The sequence below is a fragment of the Drosophila santomea genome, unplaced genomic scaffold (assembly GCF_016746245.2).
Source record: "Drosophila santomea strain STO CAGO 1482 unplaced genomic scaffold, Prin_Dsan_1.1 Segkk83_quiver_pilon_scaf, whole genome shotgun sequence".
In the NCBI taxonomy this organism is placed as follows: domain Eukaryota; kingdom Metazoa; phylum Arthropoda; class Insecta; order Diptera; family Drosophilidae; genus Drosophila; species Drosophila santomea.
The window spans coordinates 370,391-396,122 of NW_025319019.1; the positions used below are offsets into that span (position 1 = coordinate 370,391).

The 25,732-nt window shown below is 43.7% G+C and overlaps 2 protein-coding genes across 7 annotated transcripts in view; both read left to right on the forward strand.

Moving 5' to 3' along the window:
• LOC120457843 (G protein-coupled receptor kinase 1) overlaps nucleotides 1-25,732 on the forward strand; it is a 155,723-nt gene that overhangs the window by 92,118 nt on the left and 37,873 nt on the right. The gene's annotated exons all lie outside the window — the stretch shown is intronic.
• Nucleotides 14,448-17,783, forward strand: LOC120457844. The gene is made up of 2 exons (XM_039645360.2): nucleotides 14,448-14,558; nucleotides 16,926-17,783. Exons 1-2 carry the CDS (start codon nucleotides 14,448-14,450, stop codon nucleotides 17,187-17,189), a joined length of 375 nt encoding a protein of 124 aa, XP_039501294.1. The 3' UTR covers nucleotides 17,190-17,783.

The following is a 25,732-nucleotide window of genomic DNA, read 5'->3' on the forward strand; positions in this document are numbered from 1 at the left end:
CTCCGAACGCATACGAAGTGAACGCAAAGAGATCGCGACAACTGAATGGTATGTATTCTGAATATATACTAAAACGAATGAGTACTCTAAATGCAAACAAAGAGAATGGTGTTATGCAGCCCTCTACTTCCTAAGTCCCTGATTACAGTGCTGTAATGCGTTGAAATATATTCAAGCTCAGAGTTTCTTAGTGTAATCAATTTCGATAAATATTATACACACTATTTACACATTGTTTGATGTGTACCGCCAATTAAACTGAATACACATCCATTTTGTTTAAAAATATAAATTAATGTGTTTCTCCGTCGGGATGCGTCCTGTGGTCTCCAGACGGTGTGGATATTCCTTCCTGTGGTATTCGGTACGATGCTGCCACCAGGGATTAATAGCTTCTTACGAAGTTTAGGTTGGAGGGCGTGACTTAGCCCTCTTCGTCGATCGCTGGCCTTTTGGCTCAGCGAGAATGTTCAATATGTTAAGAAAATGGTATTTTACGGCTGCCTGCCGGAGTGAATAGCTGCTCTTTATTAAAGCTCTGGCTTAAGACTGAATACAAAAGAATATGCAAAGTGTGGATCTACTCTGGCTCCAATGCATCACGACATAAACCCATGGTCGGCAAGCCGACTCAGCATTTATGCATTATGCATTTACGCTTGCTGTTGCTGACCGTTCGTCGCACGGAGCGCTGAACTCAGTTGGGGCGCGTCAGCATTGTTTATATGAAGTAACTAGTGTTAGTGTATTGTTGACATGAATGTCTTTGCTCTTAGTTGTTAACTTATATTAACATATGATGACTGCCAACTTCAGATCTTCTTCCCTCTCTCTTAAAGAACATTTAAGTTAGCTGTTTATTTATTAACAGACTCGCAGATAATCCAAACGGGTTCCGACGTTGATGGACATAGTTTATTTTTAAGATAATTATTAAAAATTACTCTATTTTTATTTTTTAACTAGAGGGCTCGCTATTGTGCGCGTTGGCAACACATTCAATTCAGTATCAACACGAATATGAGTTGAGTAAATTGAAGGAGCGTTATTATGTATGTATGACAAAGAACGCAATATAAATTACTGCTTCGTTCACCGGAACAAAACAACAACAACATTCGCGACTTTGCTCGCACGGGAGCGACAACAAAAATAAATGCCATAGCTCTCTTTGCCCACGCTAAAATTGTGTATGTATGTGTATACACGCATTGAACGTTTTGAATGCTTGCTTAGCGAGCTTGCATTTAATGCAATTTAAATTTATGTTTTTTATTTTTTAAAATGGGTTGCAGGTGGAATTAGAAAATTTAAATACCCATACCAATCTGGAATTTTTTTTTCTGATTTAAAAAAAAAAACTTCAAGTCTCTAAGACATGTGGTTTGGCCACGGCTGTGATATATGAGTCAGTCAGTCAGTCAGTGAGGACAAAGGATTTTATATATATAGATTAGCCGAAAAACTGTTTGCCACAACAATTGTTTCGCCAGCCAACCGTCCAAAAATGTCTCGTTTGAAGTAACGGGTATTTGATAGTCGGGGAACTCGACTATAGCATTCTCTTGTTTAATAATTATTCTATGGTTGACCGATAATCAGTCTGGTGTTTGCTAAAAAAAAATTGTTATTTACTATTGAGGTTAACTCACTTGGTAAAACCATGTAGACATAGCGATTTAGGCGACCCTAATTGTGTTGCAATTGACAAGGGATTATAATACCCGTTACTCGTAGAGTAAAAGCAAAGACATTATAATAACAAGATGCGTCACGGCCATACATTGGTTTTGCTAGAAGACGATTTTAGGGCCGAAATCAATTTTGATCTAAGAAACAAATTGATTAATGTTTTGGTCAATTTCGATTCGTAACTCTTATGGTTTGAAAGAAGTTTTTTATACCCGTTACTCGTAGAGCATTTCTTACCACCATTTTTTAAAAATATCAAAATAAAATATAAAAAAATAATTTAAGTGAATCTTATTTGCATTTTAAATACTGAAAATTGGTAATTATACCCGTTACTCGTATAGTAAAAGGGTATACTAGATTCGTTGAAAAGTATGTAACAGGCAGAAGGAAGCGTTTCCGACCATATAAAGTATATATATTCTTGATCAGGATCAGTAGCCGAGTCGATCTGGCCATGTCCGTCTGTCCGTCTGTCCGTATGAACGTCGAGATCTCAGGAACTACAAAAGCTAGAAAGTTGAGATTAAGTATACAGACTCCAGGGACATAGACGCAGCGCAAGTTTGTCGATTCAGGTTGCCACGCCCACTCTAACTTTTTGCCACGCCCACTCTAACGCCCACAAACCGCCCAAAGCTGCCACGCCCACACTTTTGAAAAATGTTTTGATATTTTTTCGTTTTTGTATTAGTCTTGTAAATTTCTATCTATTTGCCAAAAAACTTTTGGCCACGCCCACTCTAACAAAAACTGTCCTTCGCACTTACACTAGCTGAGTAACGGGTATCAGATAGTCGGGGAACTCGACTATAGCGTTCTCTCTTGTTTTTATACTAGTAATTTGACTAAAGACCTATAGTAAATAATTAAAATGTATATAAAGTAAATTATTAAAACTACTGTAATTTAAGACAAAGAATTTTCAAAAAAAAAGAAATTACATTTAAAATATTTCATAAAAATAATTCATAAACTAAAATATTAATTATAAAATAAATAAAAATATGGAAACTCTTTATTGCAAAATGGATTTCATTGATGCACGAAGTGCGGACATAAGCACCGAAGAATCATTGACGTCTTATATTTTTCACACGTCGCACGCTGAATACTCTAATGAAAACTATTCTAATATAAAATCATATTTGAAAATTATTATGCATTATTAGGTACATAGATTGTGCTATTATTATTTCTATGTTGAATTTAAATAATTGTTATGTTAAGGCAATGCAAAACTAGAGTTTTTAAGTGGTGGCAATTTATAAAAAATAATATAGATTTAAAGTCTAAGAACTTCTAAAATGAAGGGCATATTTTGTCATTTTTACAATGCATGTGCATACGTGTGCACCAATACAGTGGTCGCTGTATGCGTACAAGAGAGCTGCTGGCTCTAGAGCTCGCCGCTCACTGGCTGTTGAACAAAATTTCGAGAGAGCCTGGAGCCACTTGAAAAGCCACCACGAAAAAATCGTGTGCAAAAAAATCGTATGGCGTTACGCATCTTGTTATTCTAATGTATTTGGTAAAAGGGTATACTAGATTCGTTGAAAAGTATGTAACAGGCAGAAGGAAGCGTTTCCGACCATATAAAGTATATATATTTTTGATCAGGATCAATAGCCGATTCGATCTGGCCATGTCCGTCTGTCCGTCCGTCTGTCCGTCCGTCTGTCCGTCCGTATGAACGTCGAGATCTCAAGAACTACAAAAGCAAGAAAGTTGAGATTAAACATACCGACTCCAGAGACATAGAAGCAGCGCAAGTTTTTCGATTCATGTTGCCACGCCCACTCTAACGCCCACAAACCGCCCAAAACTTCCACGCCCACACTTTTGAAAAATGTTTTGATCTTTTTTCATTTTTGTATTGGTCTTGTAAATTTCTATCGATTTGCAAAAAAACTTTTTGCCACGCCCACTCTAACGCCCTCAAATCGCCCAAAGCTGCCACGCCCACATTTTTGAAAAATGTTTTCATATTTTTTTATTTTTGTATTAGTCTTGTAAATTTCTATCAATACGCCAAAAAACTTTTTGTCACGTCCACTCTAACGCCCACAAACCGCCAAAAACTGTCAGTATTGAAGACTCTCCTTCGCACTTCCACTAGCTGAGTAACGGGTATCAGATAGTCGGGGAACTAGACTATAGCGTTCTCTCTTGTTTCTTAAATTGTTTCGGAAAAGCACTGTACTATGCAATATCACGAAAATATCGAGCCTACTTTCTTTTTAAAGAAGCGGAACATTGATTGACATAAAAGTAAGCATTGCTATAAACGAGACGAGACGAGGTGGTGGAGTCATAGGGTCTCAAGCAGGAAGCTGGTCAGCCAAGCGAAATTCGCTGGCGAGCGTGGTAACGTCTCCGCTCCTCTAGGTAGCGCAGGTGTGCTCCAAAGCAGCAGTTGTTTAAACTTAGTGTAGAAGCTTTATACCGACTGTGGACGTTAAAAACAGCATGCAGCTTTTGTACCATGTCGGGCTATGCGGCTTTTGTCATAATAAGTTGATTCCAAATGTGGAGCTCTGGAATCCATAATTGACTGACCTTTGGTGATCACAAGGTGGTGCTCTGTAGCTGAGTAGCTAATGGCGCCTTGCTTTTCATACAATCCCTAAAGGAGCAATACTCCAAGCGAACCGTGTCAGGGAATGCGACTACTGCTTTCCGGAAATTGGATGGAATATGTAGCTTAAAACCTTGACTAGAATCTTCATAGATCAACGCATCGAAACCTGGTATAGACTATCTATCTTTTAGGCTGAGGTCTAGGCAGTCTTGATAGCTGATCTTGGGTTGGAAACTCTCTCAAACGGTATATAATTTTTGTGACTCTGCAAGAGTACACCATCAGAGTATCTAGAGTATATTGTTTTGTATATTGCCTAATAAGGGAATATTGTTACTTGTTCTCCAACTTAATTCTATGCTACGTATCCGCCACTTCCTCTCTTAATGGAAGTGCGCTGTGATATCGATGATACCAAAGCTTGGAAAACCGGAGAATTTCGTCGAGTCATACCGACCAATAAGCTTAGTAGTTTTGTACTCTGTTCATTTTAGATATTCAGTGTCTTAACAAATCGGGCTCACTTTTGAAAACTCTTGGCGATCTCTTCATGTCGAATCAAGGCGTCAAGGTTGGCTCAGGAATTTGTGGACTCGTACGGCAAGCGGACAAACAGATGAAACATTTCTATAAATAGAATCAAGTTGCAACACAGTAACTTCTCAATGAGACAAAATCATTTCTGGGATTTGGCCCACAATCTTCCCAGATTCAGATACTTCGGTTTGATCCTGTAAAAGAGACTTACCTGCAAACAGCATAAACCGAACATAAAGGCCACATGTGGCTCTAAGCTTAGGAAGCTGAACAGGCTGCTCAAGCCAACCAGCAAGCAAAGTGTTGCTATTCAAAATGATTGTTGTCCCCCCAATGACCTACTGCATAAAAATATAGGGCAAGGGTTCCGGCGCGAATGTCATAAAGGTGCAGAGTCTAAAACCGAAAGCAGGGCATGATAACAGATTAACCGTCACTTGAGACAATACAACGAGGGCTTTTTCGATTGTTATAAAAATGTACTGTACTAGGAACTACTGTTCTGTTTTGTATTCATATTATTTCATATTTATATTTACTAAACGTATTATAGGCATTTGTTTGGTTGATAATAAATTATAATAAATAATAAACAAATCAAGAAAGAACATTATAGTCGAGTAGCAGCTTTTGGATTGGTTTGTAGGCGTAGCAGCTTTGGGTTTGGTTTGTGGACGTTAGAGTGCGCGTGGCAACATGGGGCAAACTGGCGCTGCGACTATGACTCTGGAGTCTGTATGCATAATCTCAAGCTTTTATAGTGCCTGAGATATAGACGTTCATACGGACAGACGGACTTGGCCAGATCGACTATTGATTCTGATCAAGAATATATAATATATACTTAATATGGTGAAAAACATACATCGAATATAGTATACCCTTTTACTCTACGTGTAACGGGTATAAAAAGAGGTACATTTCCTTTTAGTTACATCGGTATTTTAAAGTTCATGTTCTTTTGTTACTTAAATTAATTGATGGGTGTTTGAAAGTACCGTAGTAATCATACGACACCTATTCGATTTTTTGATACTCGACTGTAGTTGTTTTTGTTTAACTTAATTTGAAGATGGTATCAAAATGTTTTATGTGTCACTTTTGTGAAATTTAGTTGAGGGGTGCCTAAGCAAAGGCATAATATACTCCTCTAGTCTCTTTGCAAGACATTAATCCCGTGGTCCACTATTGGAAAACAAGTCTTACATGAGGGCCTATGTCCCCCCGTTTGTTCTCTGTATTTCGGACGATATCATACAACTCAGCCCAGTTTTATACCTGGTTACTATATCAATAAATTGGCAAACGACATCCACGAGTAACTGGGAAGGATTAAAGAACAGCGACCCCAGCATGTAAGCTTTACTTGCCCAATGGTCAGTGGCGGCCATAAAGTTTACTGGGAGGACACCCGAAGACCCTAGGACACATAAATACTTAAAGTAAGCTTTATTTCATATCAAATACTGCACTTAGAAGCAACCTTAGCAGGTTTGTCTACGACGAATAAGAGAAGGATTGGCTGTTTATATAACGGTCTAACTAAATATCTATGCGAGAAGAACATAATATTAGATATATAGAGATAAAATGTATTATGCAAATAACATGTGTTGTTATAGCTGTGATCACAGTTAACATTTTAACAGATTTGATTTTTTTCTTTTGTGAGGGTATACTAGATTCGTTCAAAAGTATGTAACAGGCAGAAGGAAGCGCTCCGACCATAAAAAGTATAAATATTCTCGATCAGGATAATTTTTTTGTTAGTAATGTAAATTTCTATCGATCTGCAGAAAAACGTTTTGCCACGCCCACTCTAACGCGCACAAACCGCCAAAAACTGTCAGTAGTGAAGAGTCTCGTTCGCACTTTCACTAGCTGAGTAAAGTCAACTATAGCGTTCTCTCTTGTTTTATTTTACGTTATGCTACCAATTAAATGGCTTGAAAACGAAGGAACTAACAGTGGCAACGAACATAACAATGATAAATTACAACTTTTAAGAATAATTAAGATTAGGTAATAGTTTTGGATACTGGTGAATCACTCGCGTTCTTTTTGTCCCTCGTGTCGCCTGGCTGTCAGGTTACCCAGTGAAACCGCTAGTTGGTTGATGTGGGCCTAAAGCCGATCGTTGTAGCGATTTGAATGTCAATTGATCTGCTCCTTAGCTGTGGCGATGTTTCTCGCATACCAGAGCGCATTGGTGATTGTGCGCAACGCGTGGTTTTGGACCCTTTGGAGTCTCATTATGTTAGAGTCCGACAGAGTCCAATAGAAGGGACCACTAGCGCTCTGCAGAGCAACGCTTTTTACATGTATGCTTTATGGACTTATTACCATTGATGAATAAGTTTCATCTGCTAGACCATTCGCTATAAAGGCCGAAAAAGTTTTGGGTTTTTCCTAGACGAATCGACACGGCGAGCTTGCCATATACACTACGTCGCCAGCATACGTTGCCAGGAGGGTAACTGTATCTTTGGGATATGGCAGGTCAGAGGTGTAAAGGATGTATAAAACGGGACCCAACACACTATTATGCAAAACGCCAGCTCGACTGCATCTGATGGCTGATTTTTCTTCTCTCACATTGACCATGAATTTTCGCCTTAGCAGATAAGACTTTTTGAGGAGATATTACGCAGTTTCTTTCACGCCTAGGAAGAGATTTTACATATTGACAATTTTTTAAATGTCTCTAAAAATATTGATGTTAGTTTGTTGGCTTAGTTGCCTGGCATACAGTACATACAGTGTGCCCTCGGTCTTCGTAACTAGAATACTGTAGCATAAGAGGATCTACAGTCTTAACGACAGCCTCTATTGAATGCAATGAATTAAGCTTGTCTTTGTATTTTTAATTATTAAATTATTAATGTACATATATTACTGCGACTACACATTCTCCCGTGCGTTGCCATCTGTTACGTCGGCGTATTAGTGCCCGTGTACTGGGTAAGGACTTAGGCCAAGGAAGGGGCATTCAATTTTCACGCACCAGGTTGCCAGTGTAAGCTCGTCGATTTTGGGTCGTGGGATCTTGGTAAGCCCCTCACCTCTCCAGCATAACGAGAAAATATTAGATGTGCCTGTAAAAGATCGTACCGTACGTCAGTCAGCAGTCTTCTCTGCTAAGCTTAGCTGTAGCTTGATCGTAAAACGATCGGGCAATGTTTCGGCCACAATCCCTCCCCTTCATGCGTCCGCATGCCTGATGGATCGTCGGGGGCCGGGAAATACGATCTCCTTTTGCCGAGGTTGTCCGTCAAACTTTATGTCATCTTTTCTGACCTACTCCACTTCTTGCGTCGGCACACCTTTTGTAAATGTTTACGTACTCATTTTATTGTAGTTAAATAAAGAGCGAAACTTAATTGATTAACAAATTATTTGCTAGTGCCATGTGTAATACATAAATTAAAGGCTAGCATACAAAGATTATGAGAAGTTGACTATAACTGTTTTTAGCAGGGAGTAAAATTGTTGGCTATTCGCGACTACAAACGTCGCTCTGACGGCTCTTGTCTTGGCATATTAAAAACAAGGTATATACTCGCCGCTGAAAAGGTTTTTTTATTTAAACAATATTGAAAATTTAATTTCTATGAATGAAATATATTGCCTGGAAAAGGCTAACAATAAATGTTGAATGTTGTTCTGCGTCACTCTTCGACCGCTATCTGGTTCTCAGATTACTTGAATTTTGCACTTGTTTGAAAAGTCAGTGCTGTTACTTTGTCTTTGCTGGTCCCGCTTGTAGATCCTTTCAGATCCTTTGTATAGTGCCAGAAACACTAACATCACGATGAACTCAAGTGTATGTTGCACGATGACTTCCACAGCGTTGATCACGTTGGCGGTGTTGTCGGATGCCTTGCCAACCATCTTGAGACTCCTCTGAGTCGGTAGGATTGTAGATTTTCTCTCCTCTCGGCATTTTTCTTTTGAACAAGGTTCTTGGCGCTTAAGACAGTCTTCACTTGAGAATGGAATCTCGGAAAGCGAATCTCGAGGATGGATTCTTGAGAAGGAAATCTCGAGAACTGACTCTCGATTATTGACTACTTTTTCGGTGGGCTAAGGTCTTTTTATACCAGCTTAGATCTTTTTCTGAGCTACTCCGGACAGCGGTCTTCTATCATAGTCTTTGTTGGGTCATGCAGCCGCCAAAACTGTGCAGAAGACTAATTTTAAACTCTTAATATTGTAAGCCGAAATAGTCATTAATAGCATTTGCGATGCCCATAGTGCTCTCTCTCTCTTTCTTATCTACTCTCTCTTTGTTATCTACTCTCTCTTTGTTATCTACTCTCTCTTTGTTATCTACTCTCTCTTTGTTATCTACTCTCTCTTTGTTATCTACCTACATTAAGCTGGGGCGCTGCATATCGGATGTCTGTCCCGCCAATTGTCACTTCTTCGTTTTTTAGCAAAGACTCAACTTGTGAATTTGATATAGCTCTTGGTCGGCCCTAGCTGCCAGTATAATCGGCTATTTGTTATTCGCAACAGCTATTGAAAAAGCTCAATAGCTAAACAGTCCTGTTTTCCTATTTCCCGTATTTTGGGAGTCAATACCCTTTCGGTGAACTGTGCCCGTAACTGGAGTAGGATTTCTCTATAACCTATTGCGGCCGGTGAACTGGTCATCGGACACTCGTTTATTGTCGACTTGCTTTTTTTTGTCGCGTTCCATCTGATTCGACGAGATGGTAGTACCCCTTCACAGTCTTTAGATTTTGGTTGGTTTTATATGTAAATCTTCAAAGTCTTATGATCTTAAAAAAAGGTTGTACGTAACACATTATCACCAATGTTTAATGCACACCTGCGTTGGAAAGGTAGTGTCACTGCGTAGTGATTATTCAGATGCATTTTCCATAATTCCATTGTTTTATTGCATTCGAACACATGCCATAATCAAAATAAGTGATATTGCTAACGCCCGTAGGCCACTACAGTATAGTTTGGTTGTGAATTGGGTTGACCACTTTGATTCCTTTAGTTTCGCAGCCTCTATTGAAGAAGATGTAGCTCGTCCGATTTAGACAATTGTGTTGTACTTTCTCAACATAGTTTGTGAGATGGCCAAAACTCATGTAAGTACTGAGTACTATGTAAGTACTGATACTATAGTTCAAGAAGGTGCAGTGCACTTATCAGAGTGTGATAACGAACCTGTTCCTGGGTCTCCATGGGTCTCAAACATTTACTTTTCACAAAAGTAGATCGTATTTCAATTGTATGACATGTTGCATTCTGACGGTGATCGATAGCCGCGGGCGAAAGAAATATCGTCTGGAATGAGCACCTAAGGCGAGTTTGGCAGTCCCTAGAGGAGAAGGGGAAAGTGGGATGGATGTAGAGCGCCCCCTACCGTCCACACCCAAGAAAGGGGAAGTGTGGATGGTATGTGGAGAGAGGAGAACACCGACGAAGTGCATCCACACACACTAAGACGGGAAATGAGCACTGGCATTGGCCTTGAAGTCGGTTCTCGACCTATGTGAAGGGAAAGGAGAAAACAAAAGAATAGGAAAGGGAACCGGCAGAGCCGAACCCATAAATAGGGCGAGGTGACCGCCATGTGGGCCAGAGAAAATTTGGGAATCGGACGACCCGCTGCCGCGAACTAAATCTAACGGCCGTGTTTTAAAATCGGTGGCGCACATAAACGTGTGAGTGCGGTCGGCCTACCGGAGGTGAAAGCTCCGAGGAAACGTTAGTGATGTTTTTTTATTGTTGTTATAGGGAAATTAAGATAATTTAACCCGATCCGGAGATCGACGGGAGCAGGACAGAAGCAGAACAGGAAGACCCGGCAGCCGGAAGTGGATAATAAATGTGAGTCCGTTCCGAGAGGGCATAGACATAATATTTATATATCTGGGTTGCAGAGGGTATACATGCATTTTCTTGACCCCGGGATATCCACAGTTTGGACCCGGGGAGACCTTTTCTGGAACCCGTGGTGGATTCCAACCTCAAATCCCGCCGAGGACGAAGCCAAACCGCCCGGGAGAAGCTCGGCCAGAAAAAATTTAGAATAATTATTTATTTATAATTATTTATTTATTTATTTAATCCGCCTTATTTATTCGCATTTATTTATTTATTTCTATTTATTTGTTAATCGTTATTTATTTATTTATTTAACTTATTGATGTGCCCGTGTTGAAATATGTAAAATATTCGTCTGTGTGTAATTATTTATTTATTTATTTTAGTGGCGTTTAGCATGCCATAAACAAACACACGAATATTTGTTTGAAGGACGATAAAACCTAAAACACGTAAAACGGTGATCAAAAATTTATAAATATGATATAAATAACCAGTAACTTAGGTACAATTAAATCGCGCCGAGTCCAAGCAAAATTAAATCTAAATCTTGGAATACGACCTCCAAAAAGACCAGGCCGATCCTGTGTAGGAGTATGGACCTTTCGTAAATAACCACCTGACCCGTCTCAGCCCCTGATCCTCCTTGGAGCTCCATGTAGGCATTAATTCTGAAGTGAAATGAGGGTTTATTAATTTTATTAATTTATATATATTTATATGTCAATACCCGTGCAGTAGTTTCGCGTCTTTGTTGTCCTCTCCAGCTCTTTCGTCGTCTTTTTTCTTTGTATCGTCTTTGCTTTGGCCCAGGGCGATGGAAGCCTAAAATTTCGGAAAAATTGAAAATGTTATTTAGTATAATTGAATATTTAAATAAGTAAAGATTATAACGATGAATTGCTAGAGTGTGTTAATTAGGGGGGGGAAAACGAACGGATGAGCCGATAACCTGGAGGAAGCCGATGAACCACATGCCAGGGAGATCCTCAAATGGAAAATAGACGGATCCTTGGTAGGGAGGGTGCGTCAGGGTCCTTTCCATCGAAGACCCAAATCTGCGTCGTGTCGTCCGGTATTAGTCCTTCACTTGTAGTTTCTGTTGATGTTTCTTTATTGGTTTTGTGGATTCCATGCCGAGTGGAATTTATGGTGCGACCTGTGGGCACAGGGGAAGAATCCGCCCTGTTGATGACTGGCTAGCCGGCCTTGCCCCATCGAAATCAGCAGGCCGTAACATAATGGCGCCCAAACCTAAACCAGGAATGGGGTGGCGAAGGTCCTCTAAAAAGGACATTCGAGCCCATACGCGGAAAAGTAGATACAAATAAAAATCCAGTGGGGGAATGGAATCCACGTGGTGCCGGCAGACCAGGTTGGAACGCGTGCGATGGCTTATGTCGGCTATCCAAAAAGCCGAACATAATTGCTCGCCGCGGAAAGACCTGGGATGCTGGAAAAAAATAAATCACAAAGTAATTGTTCATATTTGTAGTAATTTAGTACAACGACCAAATTACTACAAATATGAACAAACACCTAAAGTGTAGAGAAGGGTATGTCGCTAGCGGCGGATACCGCCAGCTAGTTTTGCGACCCGTTCGGTGCCTGGTGGCGAACGGAGGACTCGCAATGGGATGAGTCGGTAGGAGAGTCTTCTGCTGGTTGCGGTGCGAATGTGCGCGGGGGAATGGCTGGTCTCCGGGTGGCCCATGGGAACACAGGGTTCACCATGCGATGCACCCGGGACGGCCAAAGAACTGGCAAGCGCATCCGCGGCGCAACTGGACATGAAGCGGAGTAGATATGTGAGCGCCCTCGATGCCCTATCTTCCAGGAAGAAGATAGAGGATCCGATGGAGCTCGCCATGGCATACAACTCGTTCGCAGAGGTAGATGAAAGACGCAGAAAAGCATGTGGAGGTTGGCCGGCGATAGCTGGGAAATCTCTCCCCCACGGGGAATCCCGAACGATATCGCGTCGACGGTAAACGCTGCGGTGGCTCAGGCGTACGAGACGCACAGGGCGGCGATGTCCGACAACGTCAGTCGGACGTTGCAACAGGAGATTCGCCAAGGCTTCCTCGAGATGATGGCGATGATCAACGAGGTGGTCCAGCCGCTGAAGCAAACGGCAGCAGCCGTGCAGTCGATGCAGCAGCAGGCGATGCGAGGTGACGAGCATGCAGGAGCACGAGGATGCCAGGAGGCGACGGGCGCATATCCCAAGACCCGGTCAGAGGGACAGAATCCTTGGACGTCTCCACCCAAACCTCCAAGAGCAAGCGAAGTACTCGCGGAGAGGAATGTCGGCGCCGGTGGATATCCGGCAGAGCAGCAGCGTTTCCAGACGGAGTGTAAGGCTCGAAGGGGTAGCACGGAGGGTCTCCGAGGTCCTGAAAGGAGAAGAGATTCGGTTAGAGGCGTCAGGATTCGACGGCGACCAAAATAAGCTCGCCGTGGAAGACTTTGTGCTCCGCGTGGAATACCTGCAGCGGCAGTCTCGGTGTTCCTGGGACCAGGTGCTGGGAAGCTTCTACCAGCTGATGCGAGGACAGGCTGCCGAGTGGTATTGGCAATATGTCAAAGAGAGCCCTCCGCAGACATGGGAGGACCTCAAGGAGAACCTGGTGGCGAGGTTCCGGGGCATCGGAGGCGAGTTCGAGCGCAGACGAGCACTCCAAGATCGACGGCAACAGCCAGGCGAGTCCGTCGAGGATTATTTCCGAGCGATGCGGAGGCTGGGAAACAGACTGCTGGCACCGATACCGGAGGCGGAAATGAGGCGCGCCGGCCAAGTTTCCGTCGAGCGGACGACAGGTGGAGGAAGTGGCGACGGAGTCATCCGACGGCGAAGCGGGAGAGCCGGAGCCGTACATCGAGGAAGTTTCCAGACAGCGAATTAGTTGCTGGAACTGCGGGCAGCCGGACCACGGATTCCGTGACTGCGCATCGTCGGAGCGGAAGATCTTCTGCTACCGCTGCGGGAAGCCAGAAGTGATCACACCGAACTGTCCGGTATGTGCGGGAAACGGGAGGACGAGCGCCGGAAAGGTGGGAGACCCGCGCTCGAGGAAGTTTCCAGACAGCGAATTAGTTGCTGGAACTGCGGGCAGCCGGACCACGGATTCCGTGACTGCGCATCGTCGGAGCGGAAGATCTTCTGCTACCGCTGCGGGAAGCCAGAAGTGATCACACCGAACTGTCCGGTATGTGCGGGAAACGGGAGGACGAGCGCCGGAAAGGTGGGAGACCGCGCTCGAAGTACAGGTCCAACCGACAGTAAACCTTCCACCGAAGCCACCAACAATTAAACCTATAGTAGAGAGTAATAAAATCGTCATTAAGAATAGCAATAAGCTGAGATACTTACCAGCGGAGGAACGGATGCTGAAGTACCTTGAGGTTCGGAACCGAATATTTGCCAACCACCAGATAGACGGGATGCGGAGCGTCAGCCGGAGGCTTTTAAAGGCCAGATCACGATTCCGGCAGAGGCATCAGACGCGACGTGCCGTGGTTGAAGCCGTTCGTCGGGGCATGGGAGGTGATCCCAGGGTGTTTGCCGAGGTCCGGATACATGGCAAGCCCATTTCCGGTTTGCTAGACACAGGCGCGTCCATTAATGTCCTGGGAAAAGGCAGCCGTGAAATGCTGGAGGAGCTCGGGGTCCGCATGGACAAGTACACGTCGATCGTGAGGACTGCGGCTGGAGAAGACCGGTCAATTATAGGTCTGTACACGTTCCGGTAGAATTCAAGGGAGTGAAGAAGGTACTTACCTTTCACGTATGCCCGTACCTGGAGCACGAGCTATACCTTGGGATCGATTTCTGGAGGAAATTCGCGTTGGCACCGGCTATCCTCGGAGAGATACCAGCAACGAAACCGAAGGCGAACGTGGAGGAATTGTGGGACGCAACAAATCCGTGGCTGGATGGCAAAGCCGGTAAAGAGTCTGTAATCGAGGAGTGGAACCTGCAAGAAGAAGACAAAAATCGGTTAGAAGCGGTAAAGAAAGAGTTCCTAGCGTTCGTGGACGTCGGTCTGGGTAAGACATCGGTGGAGACACATCGGATCCAGCTCGTGGAAGGCGCAGAGCCGTTTAAGGATCGGCATTATCCACAATCGCCAGCGATGCAGGAGATAGTGTGGGCCGAAGTCGACAAAATGCTGCAGCTGGGCGTGATCGAGGTCAGCGAGAGTCCGTGGAGTAACCGCACGACAATGGTGCGAAGGCCGGACAAAAATAGGTTCTGCTTAGACGCACGGAAGCTGAACAACCTCACCGTGAAGGATGCTTATCCGCTGCCATGCATCGAGGGAATCCTGTCCAGCATCGAGCAGACCTACTATATTTCAAGCGTCGACTTGAAATTCGCATTCTGGCAGGTGGAGTTGGATCCTGAAAGCCGTCCATATACAGCGTTTACGGTTGCGGGGAGGCCCTTGTACCAGTTCGCCATGATGCCGTTTGGCCTGTGCAGACTTCGCTCCAGACTTCGAGACCCATCTAAAGTATCTCCGGTTGGTAGCGGAATGCCTGAAAAAAGCGAATTTGACGATAGGTTTAAAAAAATCAAAATTTTGCTACAGGGCGTTGAAATACCTCGCGTTCATAATCGGTGGAGGGACACTTCGGATGGATGGGGACAGGATCGTCGCAATCCAAAAGATTCCGGAGCCGAAATCGGTGAAGGAGTTACGAAGCTTCCTGGGAACAGCGGGATGGTACCGCCGGTTCATCAAGGACTTCGCGACCATGGCGGCCCCGCTCACCGACGCACTGAAAAAAGGAAAGAACACCCGATTAGCGCTGAACGACGAGGCCAAGGACGCGATACAGGCTCTAAAGACGGCACTTACCTCGGCTCCTGTCTTGGTTCACGCCGATTTTAGAAGGCCGTTCGTTGTCCAGTGCGACACTATGGAGTTGGAGTCCTGTTCCAATACGACGAGGAAAAGAACGAACGTCCGATTGCCTTCTTCTCCGCAAAGCTAAACAAACATCAGATAAATTATTCTGTGACGGAGAAGGAGTGCTTGGCAGCCGTACTTGCTATCGAAAAGTTCCGGCCCTACGTGGAACTGATGCAGTTCACGGTCATCACCGACCACGCCAGTCTGAAGTGGCTGATGACCATGAAAGACCTTAGTGGGCGCCTGGCACGATGGTCACTCAGGTTGCAGAGCTTCGACTTCCAGATAGCGCACCGGAAGGGATCCGAAAACGTTGTGGCCGACACGCTGTCCAGATGCGTAGAGGAGCTGAAGCTGGATGCCGACGATGCTCTCGGGTTCGCCACGAAGGAGTTCGAATCTGAGGAGTACAAAGAGATTCGGGATGAGATTCTGGAGAATCAGGACGACTGCCGGATGTCCGAGTGGAAGGGAACCTCGTCTTCAAACGCAGCGGATTCGACAGATTGGAGGAGGAAGTCGAAGGAGGGTCTTGGAAGCTGTGGATCCCAGCCCCGCTCACAGCTGGCCTGATCGCGACGGCCCACGACGAACCGACGTCAGGACACGGAGGCGTAAGGAAGACGCTGCAGCGACTCCAGCGGCAATATTACTGGCCGAAGATGACGACTCAAGTCCGAGACTTTGTGGGGCAATGCATCCAATGCAAGGAGTCGAAGGCTCCAAATTACCACACACAGGTCGGGATAGGGCAGGAAGTGGTGACTGAGAGGCCATTCCAGAAACTCTACATAGATTTCCTAGGCAAGTATCCAAGATCCAAGCGAGGAAAGGCCTGGATATTTGTAGTAGCAGACCACTTCTCCAAATTCACATTCCTGAAGGCCATGAACGAAGCCACAACGTCCAACGTCATCGAGTTCCTGGTGCAGGAGGTGTTTTTCAAGTTTGGAGTGTCGGAGGTAATCCACTCTGACAATGGGAAGCAGTTCACTGCCAAAGCTTTTCAGGAGATGATGGAGCCGTACGGGGTCCAGCATATGCGGACGGCAGTGTACTCGCCGCAAAGCAACGCTGCAGAGCGGGTAAACCGGACAGTACTGGCCGCAATCCGGACATATTTGGAGCAGGACCACCAAGACTGGGACGCATATCTGCCGGAAATCGAAGTCGCGATAAGGAACTCTGTCCACGAAGCGACAGGCGTCACGCCGTTCTTCGCGGTATTCGGGCAGCAGATGTACCTCCACGGCAGCTGCTACAAACTGTCCAGGAAACTGCGGTCAATGACGGATCATGAGGTAGTTGCGTTGAACTCGCAGAACAAGAGAGACATCATCCGCGAACGTATCAGCCAACACTTGCATCAGGCCTACGAGCGGAGCAGCCGGCAATACAACAAGCGCGCCCGTGAGTTCCACGTGAAACCAGGCCAAGAAGTGTTCCGGCGTAACTTCACCCTGAGCGATTTCGGGAAGAATTACAACGCCAAGTTCGCCCGGAAGTTCGCGAGATGTCGAATCAGGAGGCCGGTCGGGAACAACATGTTCGAGTTGGAGGACCTGGCGGGGAAACCTATTGGCATCTACCATGCGAAAGACCTGCGGCTGTAAGGGAAGAACGACACGCTCAAGATAGGGACAAAGCAGGATGCTTACCGTGGGTGTGGCCTACGTTGGGGTAACCCAGGAGCAAAGGGGCAAGGGCCGATCGCCGGGTGAACACCGCGGAGCGTGTCCGAGTTTTTTTGTTTCCATAATTTGTTTGTTTACGTGTTGGTGTGGAATGTTCGCGAATATTCCCCTCCCTATTCGATTGGCGAATTTTCGCGTGGTGTTGCATTCTGACGGTGATCGATAGCCGCGGGCGAAAGAAATATCGTCTGGAATGAGCACCTAAGGCGAGTTTGGCAGTCCCTAGAGGAGAAGGGGAAAGTGGGATGGATGTAGAGCGCCCCCTACCGTCCACACCCAAGAAAGGGGAAGTGTGGATGGTATGTGGAGAGAGGAGAACACCGACGAAGTGCATCCACACACACTAAGACGGGAAATGAGCACTGGCATTGGCCTTGAAGTCGGTTCTCGACCTATGTGAAGGAAAAGGAGAAATCAAAAGAATAGGAAAGGGAACCGGCAGAGCCGAACCCATAAATAGGGCGAGGTGACCGCCATGTGGACCAGAGAAAATTTGGGAATCAGACGACCCGCTGCCGCGAACTAAATCTAACGGCCGTGTTTTAAAATCGGTGGCGCACATAAACGTGTGAGTGCGGTCGGCCTACCGGAGGTGAAAGCTCCGATGAAACGTTAGTGATGTTTTTTTATTGTTGTTATAGGGAAATTAAGATAATTTAACCCGATCCGGAGATCGACGGGAGCAGGACAGAAGCAGAACAGGAAGACCCGGCAGCCGGAAGTGGAAAATAAATGTGAGTCCGTTCCGAGAGGGCATAGACATAATATTTATATATCTGGGTTGCAGAGGGTATACATGCATTTTCTTGAACCCGGGATATCCACAGTTTGGACCCGGGGAGACCTTTTCTGGAACCCGTGGTGGATTCCAACCTTAAATCCCGCCGAGGACCAAGCCAAACCGCCCGGGAGAAGCTCGGCCAGAAAAAATTTAGAATAATTATTTATTTATAATTATTTATTTATTTATTTAATCCGCCTTATTTATTCGCATTTATTTATTTATTTCTATTTATTTGTTCATCGTTATTTATTTATTTATTTAACTTATTGATGTGCCCGTGTTAAAATATGTAAAATATTCGTCTGTGTGTAATTATTTATTTATTTATTTTAGTGGCGTTTAGCATGCCATAAACAAACACACGAATATTTGTTTGAAGGACGATAAAACCTAAAACACGTAAAACGATGATCAAAAATTTATAAATATGATATAAATAACCAGTAACTTAGGTACAATTAAATCGCGCCGAGTCCAAGCAAAATTAAATCTAAATCTTGGAATACGACCTCCAAAAAGACCAGGCCGATCCTGTGTTGGAGTATGGACCTTTCGTAAATAACCACCTGACCCGTCTCAGCCCCTGATCCTCCTTGGAGCTCCATGTAGGCATTAATTCTGAAGTGAAATGAGGGTTTATTAATTTTATTAATTTATATATATTTATATGTCAATACCCGTGCAGTAGTTTCGCGTCTTTGTTGTCCTCTCCAGCTCTTTCGTCGTCTTTTTTCTTTGTATCGTCTTTGCTTTGGCCCAGGGCGATGGAAGCCTAAAATTTCGGAAAAATTGAAAATGTTATTTAGTATAATTGAATATTTAAATAAGTAAAGATTATAACGATGAATTGCTAGAGTGTGTTAATTAGGGGGGGGAAAACGAACGGATGAGCCGATAACCTGGAGGAAGCCGATGAACCACATGCCAGGGAGATCCTCAAATGGAAAATAGACGGATCCTTGGTAGGGAGGGTGCGTCAGGGTCCTTTCCATCGAAGACCCAAATCTGCGTCGTGTCGTCCGGTATTAGTCCTTCACTTGTAGTTTCTGTTGATGTTTCTTTATTGGTTTTGTGGATTCCATGCCGAGTGGAATTTATGGTGCGACCTGTGGGCACAGGGGAAGAATCCGCCCTGTTGATGACTGGCTAGCCGGCCTTGCCCCATCGAAATCAGCAGGCCGTAACAGAAATAACAAAGCAATTAAAATATTAAGTATATTCGCACTATAATTCATTATTGGATAGCAGTACACATTGCATAACCTCGTCCTAAGTAAGTCCCCAAAATTGATCTCTATTGGGGTCTTAAGTATGAATCGATTATAGCAGAGGTAGTGTACTTTTGAATATTGTATGACCGAATGTTGTGGTGCCCTCAGAATGCATGATTCTGTACAGTTGAATAGCATTTTCCGATTAGATCGGCCAAATTTGCTTCGACTTTGCTTTGATCCTAAATTTGTTGTAGTGAATTTTTTAGTAGAGCTAATAATAATTGATTGCTTTTTAAATACCATCATTAATACCTTCTTATTCAAACTGACTTAATTTATGATCTTGATAATATCCTCCGCATATTTCGAGTCAAGCTCGCCAAATACAGAGTTATGATCGTCAGCCAAATTGGGAGTACTGCACACTTAACTTTCTTCTCTTTTGTTGGGATTTCTTTTGTAACCGGTGCTTTATAAAATAAGCTGTATAGTTCTGTTCAAAAGCTAAATTAGTTACTGGTAGTTTAAATATGTCTAATGAAGTTTTAACGTCTATTACTTGTACGGAGTCTTCCTAACCTCTCGATCATGTTGCTTAATTCATCATCACCTTCAAGTTGTCTTTCTTTAGTAGTACTCGCCGTCATGTTTTAACGGTTTGAGACATATTTTACCATTTTTTTCGCACTTGCAGCTCCTGAAGATTTTCAATGGACCACTGCTTACAGAATACGTGACTGTACGCCAATTTCAGGGTTTTTTCTTCCAATTTTCTCTAATTTGCTGGGTGCAATCCCGCTTGATAAAACATCCGATGAATTGCATTCTGATAATACATGGCGCATTGAGATCGGTCTGAAATTGCTTCGATTTCTGTTAGCAGGTGTAAATCATTCCCCACTCCATACGTTAGTTCAGCGCTCGTGAATTAGAACAAAGCAACCGGACTGAAATTTAATTGATTTTGTACTTATTTTTTGTACTACTTGCATGCATACACACATAAAATACTCATAACCTGAAACAGAGGGGGTACAACAACATCGTCGTTCACAGGCAAATTCATCACGCATCTTGTAATTCTTGTCCTTCATTTATCCCTCTCTAAAAACTCTCTCGGTCCTCGCCTAATAGAATGTGCTATACACCCTTCACCAAAAATGGTCAAGGAAGCGGAACACTTCTGAAAGAGTATTTTTTGTAATTTTTACCAAAATATTTATTTGGTAAGTCTTTATAACCTAACCAGAGAGAACGCTTTAGTCGAGTTCCCCGACTATCTGATACCCGTTACCCGGAAGTGCAAAGGAGAGGGCGAAGGAGGGCGTGGAAAAAAGTTTTTTGGCAAATCGATAAAAATTTACAAAACTAATATAAAATTGAATAAATATCAAAACATTTTTCATGTACCAGAGAGCTGCAACGAGTCAAACATATTTGTTCATACTCGAGTACTGATTTGGACTCTCAATGATTCTTTCGGTTTGATTCATGTATATGAATTTGCCTTCGACCAGCAACAACCAACAATTTAAGTATTTACCAATCACCACATACTTGATTTGTTTTTGCACATTCACCATTGTAGTATACAACCGAAAATGATTCGCACTAATACTTGTATGATTGAAGCGTTTGAAAGAGGTCGGGTAGAACATCATACTAACTGAAAGCCTTTACTCGAGTCATTGCACGTGGTTAGTTTGGTTAAACTTTTGTAAAAATTGAAAACAATTCAGCTGTATCCGATAAAATAAAGTGCGGAACATATACCTTAAGTATATGAAGTTCCTTATGGAATATATTGGCCGAAATAAAAAATGAACAAGACGTAATTGTGCCCGGGTTCGTTTATTGTCGCACGTGCTCAATTGTGCTAAATTATAAAAACGGCCAAACCTCAAACTTGCATAGGCATAAGTTTGGCAAGGCCATGAATAAACCAATTTCGTTAAAACAAATGTCTGTTGAAATAAAAAACGAGGCAACAAAAATTTGTGCGAATTGGGTCACCGAAGATTGCCGACCGTATTCAGCTATACAAGGTGCTGGCTTTAAAAAAAATGCTCACATTTTTTACGGGGAGAATATTGACTTGGAAGACCTTATACCCGATCTAAAAACCATATTGAGGAACGTGGAAAAGAACGCAGCGGAGAAAAAAAGACAGCTTCGAGGAGAAATTGCAGGCAACAAAAAAGCATCGGCCACAATTGATATGTGGACGGATAATTATGTTCATCGAAATTTTCTGGGCGTCACATTCCACTACATGGTCGACAACAAGTTACAAGTCATTGTGCTCGGGATGAAATCAATGTCTTTAAAATCTCTAAAAAACTGCACAGTGTATTTGAGGAATTTTGAGTTGTCAATATACAGCCCATTAAATTTGTGACCGATAGAGGCTCAAATGTTATTAAAGCTCTACAAAATAACATTAGACTTAACTGCAGTAGACACTTATTATCCAATGATCAAAGGCACCATCGCTATGTTATGTATTGCCCAAATCCGGAGGATATTCCCTCAATAACTATTTTAAAGCGACACATTTTAGAAATCGTTGAAACCATTTGGGTGGCTAACTTAAATGTTTGGCATAAAGTTGCCTTCTTTTTATACCCTCCAGCGATTAATATGCAAGCAACTGAGCTGGATGAAAAGGCTTGTTTTTCAGAAAAGGCCTAAAATGAGGCATTAACACCAATAACACCCTACAAGCTCAATAAACTTGAATTTAGATAGCCAGACGGATGCCTTAAGCGAATCTGATAATTTAGTTTCATTTTTCTCAAACGACGCTTTTTTCTTTGCGCAATTAATATAAAAAAATAAAAACTCCAGACGAAGAGGTAAACAGATACACGAAAGAAATTCTGGAAATGTCGATTAGGTTCAATTTGCTGGATTGGTGGACTTTAAATAAACCAAAATTTCGAAATTTGTTTGAGGTGGCCATGGACATTCACTCAATGCCAGCAAGTAGTGCCGCGGCTGAGAGATCCTTCTCCTTAGCTGGAAACATAATACCAGAAAAACGAAACCGACTTGCACCTGGCTCAGTCGATAGCCTAATATTTTTAAATTCAATTTATAAAAATTTCCTGCCATAAAATAAATATATGTAAATAAATAAATAAATTTATTCTTGAAGTTACTTTCTTATTATAAAAATCGTTCAGTTTGCGCGTCATACCTACAGTTCATACATTTTTACTCGAGTATACCTTAAATGATTTGAATTAAACCAAATCAATCAAGACGTTCAATGCAATGGAACGTCGTACGACTTTAGTCGATCCACTTTGATTGCAACCGAAGTAGCCCATACCGTATAGCCGAGTCTGATTCCCTACTTCGTGCACGGTTCGCTCTAATTCAAATCAGTTTGACGCTGAGCATACTTATATTGAATGGACAAGTTGGTCGTGTTGATTAGTACCGATTTTATTCCCTTTTTGGACAGAGTATTTGTTCATAATTAATCATACTTGTTGCCTGTACCTAATAATACATAATAAATTTCACAAATGACATATTTCTTATCAGAGTATTCAGCTTGCGACGTGTGAAACATATAAGAAGACAATGATTCTTGGGTTATGTCCGCAACTAGAACCTGAAGAAATCACATTTGCAATAAACAGTTTACATATTTATACCCGTTACTCGCAGAGTAAAAGGGTATACTAGATTCGTTGAAAAGTATGTAATAGGCAGAAGGAAGCGTTTCCGACCATATAAAGTATATATATTCTTGATCAGGATCAATAGCCAAGTCGATATGACCATGTCCGTCTGTCCGTATGAACGTCGAGATCTCAGGAACTACAAAAGCTAGAAAGTTGAGATTAAGCATACCGACTCCAGAGACATAGACGCAGCGCAGCTTTGTCGCCCAAAACTGCAACGCCCACGCTTTTTAAAAATGTTTTGATATTTTTTCATGTTTGTATTAGTCTTATATATTTCTATGGATTTGCCAAAAACTTTTTGACACGCCCCTCCAACGCCCACAAACCGCCCAAAAATGTCTTGATATTTATTCATTTTTGTGTGTCTTGTGAATTTCTATCGATTAGCAAAAAAACTTCGCGGGAGAGTTGGGCCGCACCCACAAATGTCTTTCCATTGTCAGACTGAACTTGAACATCCTCTTCGGGATACAAAACGGGCGAAAACAGCCAGAAATTTCTCATTCGTGAGGTCGGACGTCGGCTCTAAATGGATGGCCTTGGGGTAGAAGCACACAAATACCAACACATACCCTTTTGTATTGAGGCAGGCTCGTCCGGTGTAATATAATATATATATATATATAGTTTTTGCTGTCGAAGCGTCCGACATAGTCCATACCGGTATGGGTGAAGAGACGCGAGAAGGACGCCCGTTCCTTGGGTAACCTTCCCAGGAGTTGAGTTTGCAACTTCATTTGAAAGACGTATACCTTGCACGAATAGATAACGGACTAGACCAAATTCCTCACCTTCGGAATCCAAAATTTGGAAGGGAGCAGACGGATTATCAATTGATTACCGCCGTGCAGCGTTATGCGATGAGTAAAATGGACGAGGAGTCGAGACAGATGGCAGCTGTACGGAAGGATTACCGGATGCGGTTCGTCATATTGGAGAAGTTCGGAGGTCACAAGCTGTCATGAGCCCTTGAGAATCGAGAAACGGATTCAAGTCTGATTAGGTTAAACAGCCGTTCTGTAATGAAGGTTGCTTCGGACCCAGGGTCAATCAGGGCTCGCGCTTCGAAATTGCACCCCAGATGGCACACGTTAATAAGGGCAGTGCCCACTAGAACGGCTCTTGAACCGGAAGCGAAGCATACTTGCACATCTGAGGGATCCTCTGAGGCGCCCGTGCCTTCTGGAGTAGGTGCGGGCCGAGTCCTGGCTGTCGCAGACGAACTTGGAGCGGTCGCAAATGGATTGTCACGGTGCAGGAGGGTGTGATGCCGACTGTGGCATGTGAAGCAGCTGTGGGCACTAGTGCAATCCCATTGCTGGTGCCCTCGTGCGAAACAGTTCAGGCAGAGCTGCCTTTTCTTGATGTAGTCGGAGCGACCATTCACATCCATTTCGAGGAACCGTGTACATAAGCGAATAGGGTGGTCCTCCCTGGAACAGAGATCACACCCCTTGGGGGCGGAAGACACCCTGGTCTCGTATGAGTTGAGCCTGCGCGGTGAGGCGCACGCAGTTGCCGATCTCGGCGGAAATTGCCCCGGGGCCGGACGTCATCGACGGCCTCCAGAGTACGATAGCGCTCGGTCTCATCCCAATTTCGAAATTCGGCCTTGTTGTATATGGATTGCTCCCACAAGAATAGTGTGGTTTTAGGAAGCTTTGCGGACACCATAAACACCAGTGGCAATCTCAAGCCTCGACTAGAATGGAGAACGTCTTCAAGGCTGTCAAACAGCTTTGAATTGTGTTTTGTAAGTATCTTAAGGCGGTCCCGGACTCTTGGTGGACAGTTGGGAGGCTGTGAAAAATCTTCAAGTGGCTGTTAACCAGTAAGCGTCTATTTTCATACCGATCCGTAAGGCCTCGCCACGCTGAACTAAGCCCTTCATTCGTCACCGGTGCTTTCGACACTTTCACGTGTGCATCGCTACTCGTCTTGGCAAGCAGGTGAAAAAACCTGAAAAACCTGAGACGGGGATTTTGGATATATATCGCAGTGAAAAGGTCTCGGAATGTGGACCACCGAAGATAATCACCAGCGAAAACTTCGGTGTCCACTGGCGGTAGACGACACCCTGTCGTCGAAGGTGTGGGAACACTGGCGGAAGCCTAAGTGGACTGGACTGCCGCCTTTTCTACTATCTCCTGAAGATTGACAACACATCTCGAATAGACGGAATAACAGTAGATGTATTTGGATTCCAGCACTGTGAAGGTGTCGGGATCCTCGACGGACACGGAAAAAAAGATCGGAGCAGCTATCATAACCCTTCTTCACATTTTCCCCTAAGGCCCGGATTTCTCGGAAAAATCTCGGAAAATCTCTCAGGTTCCGAGGCGCCCGGAGTGTGGAGGTTAGCTTTGAATAAGCCAACTCGGTCCGTCGTGGGCTTGAACCTTTTTAAGGCGACATCTACCGCACTTTGCGTAATTTCTGCGACCGATGAAGTAAACCTTGATGAGGGACCACCACCTTTGAATAGTGGTGACAGCCTTTGGCTTTAACTGAGACGGCCGCGGAGATGCGGATTGGGACCTGTCCAAGCGGATCGAAGGGATCGGGTTTCTTGTCGCCTTCCGTGGGCATTTCCAGAATCGACTTCTGCTGATCAGGGCTTGTCACCTGACTTGAGCAACGGGTGCCTTGGAAGAAGCGGCCAGACGGTCACTTTAATGCGCGACAAGTTTGTCGTCGCCGAAAAAAGAGAAAAACAAGAGAGAACGCTATAGTCGAGTTCCCCGACTATCTGATACCCGTTACTCA

Bases quoted from the DNA above. Each gene is read 5' to 3' on its own strand.
- LOC120457844 (XM_039645360.2), top strand. From the start codon at position 14,448: ATGCCCGTACCTGGAGCACGAGCTATACCTTGGGATCGATTTCTGGAG. The intron at 14,559-16,925 runs GGAGGAATTGTG...ATCCGCGAACGT, and splicing joins ACGAAACCGAAGGCGAACGT to ATCAGCCAACACTTGCATCA.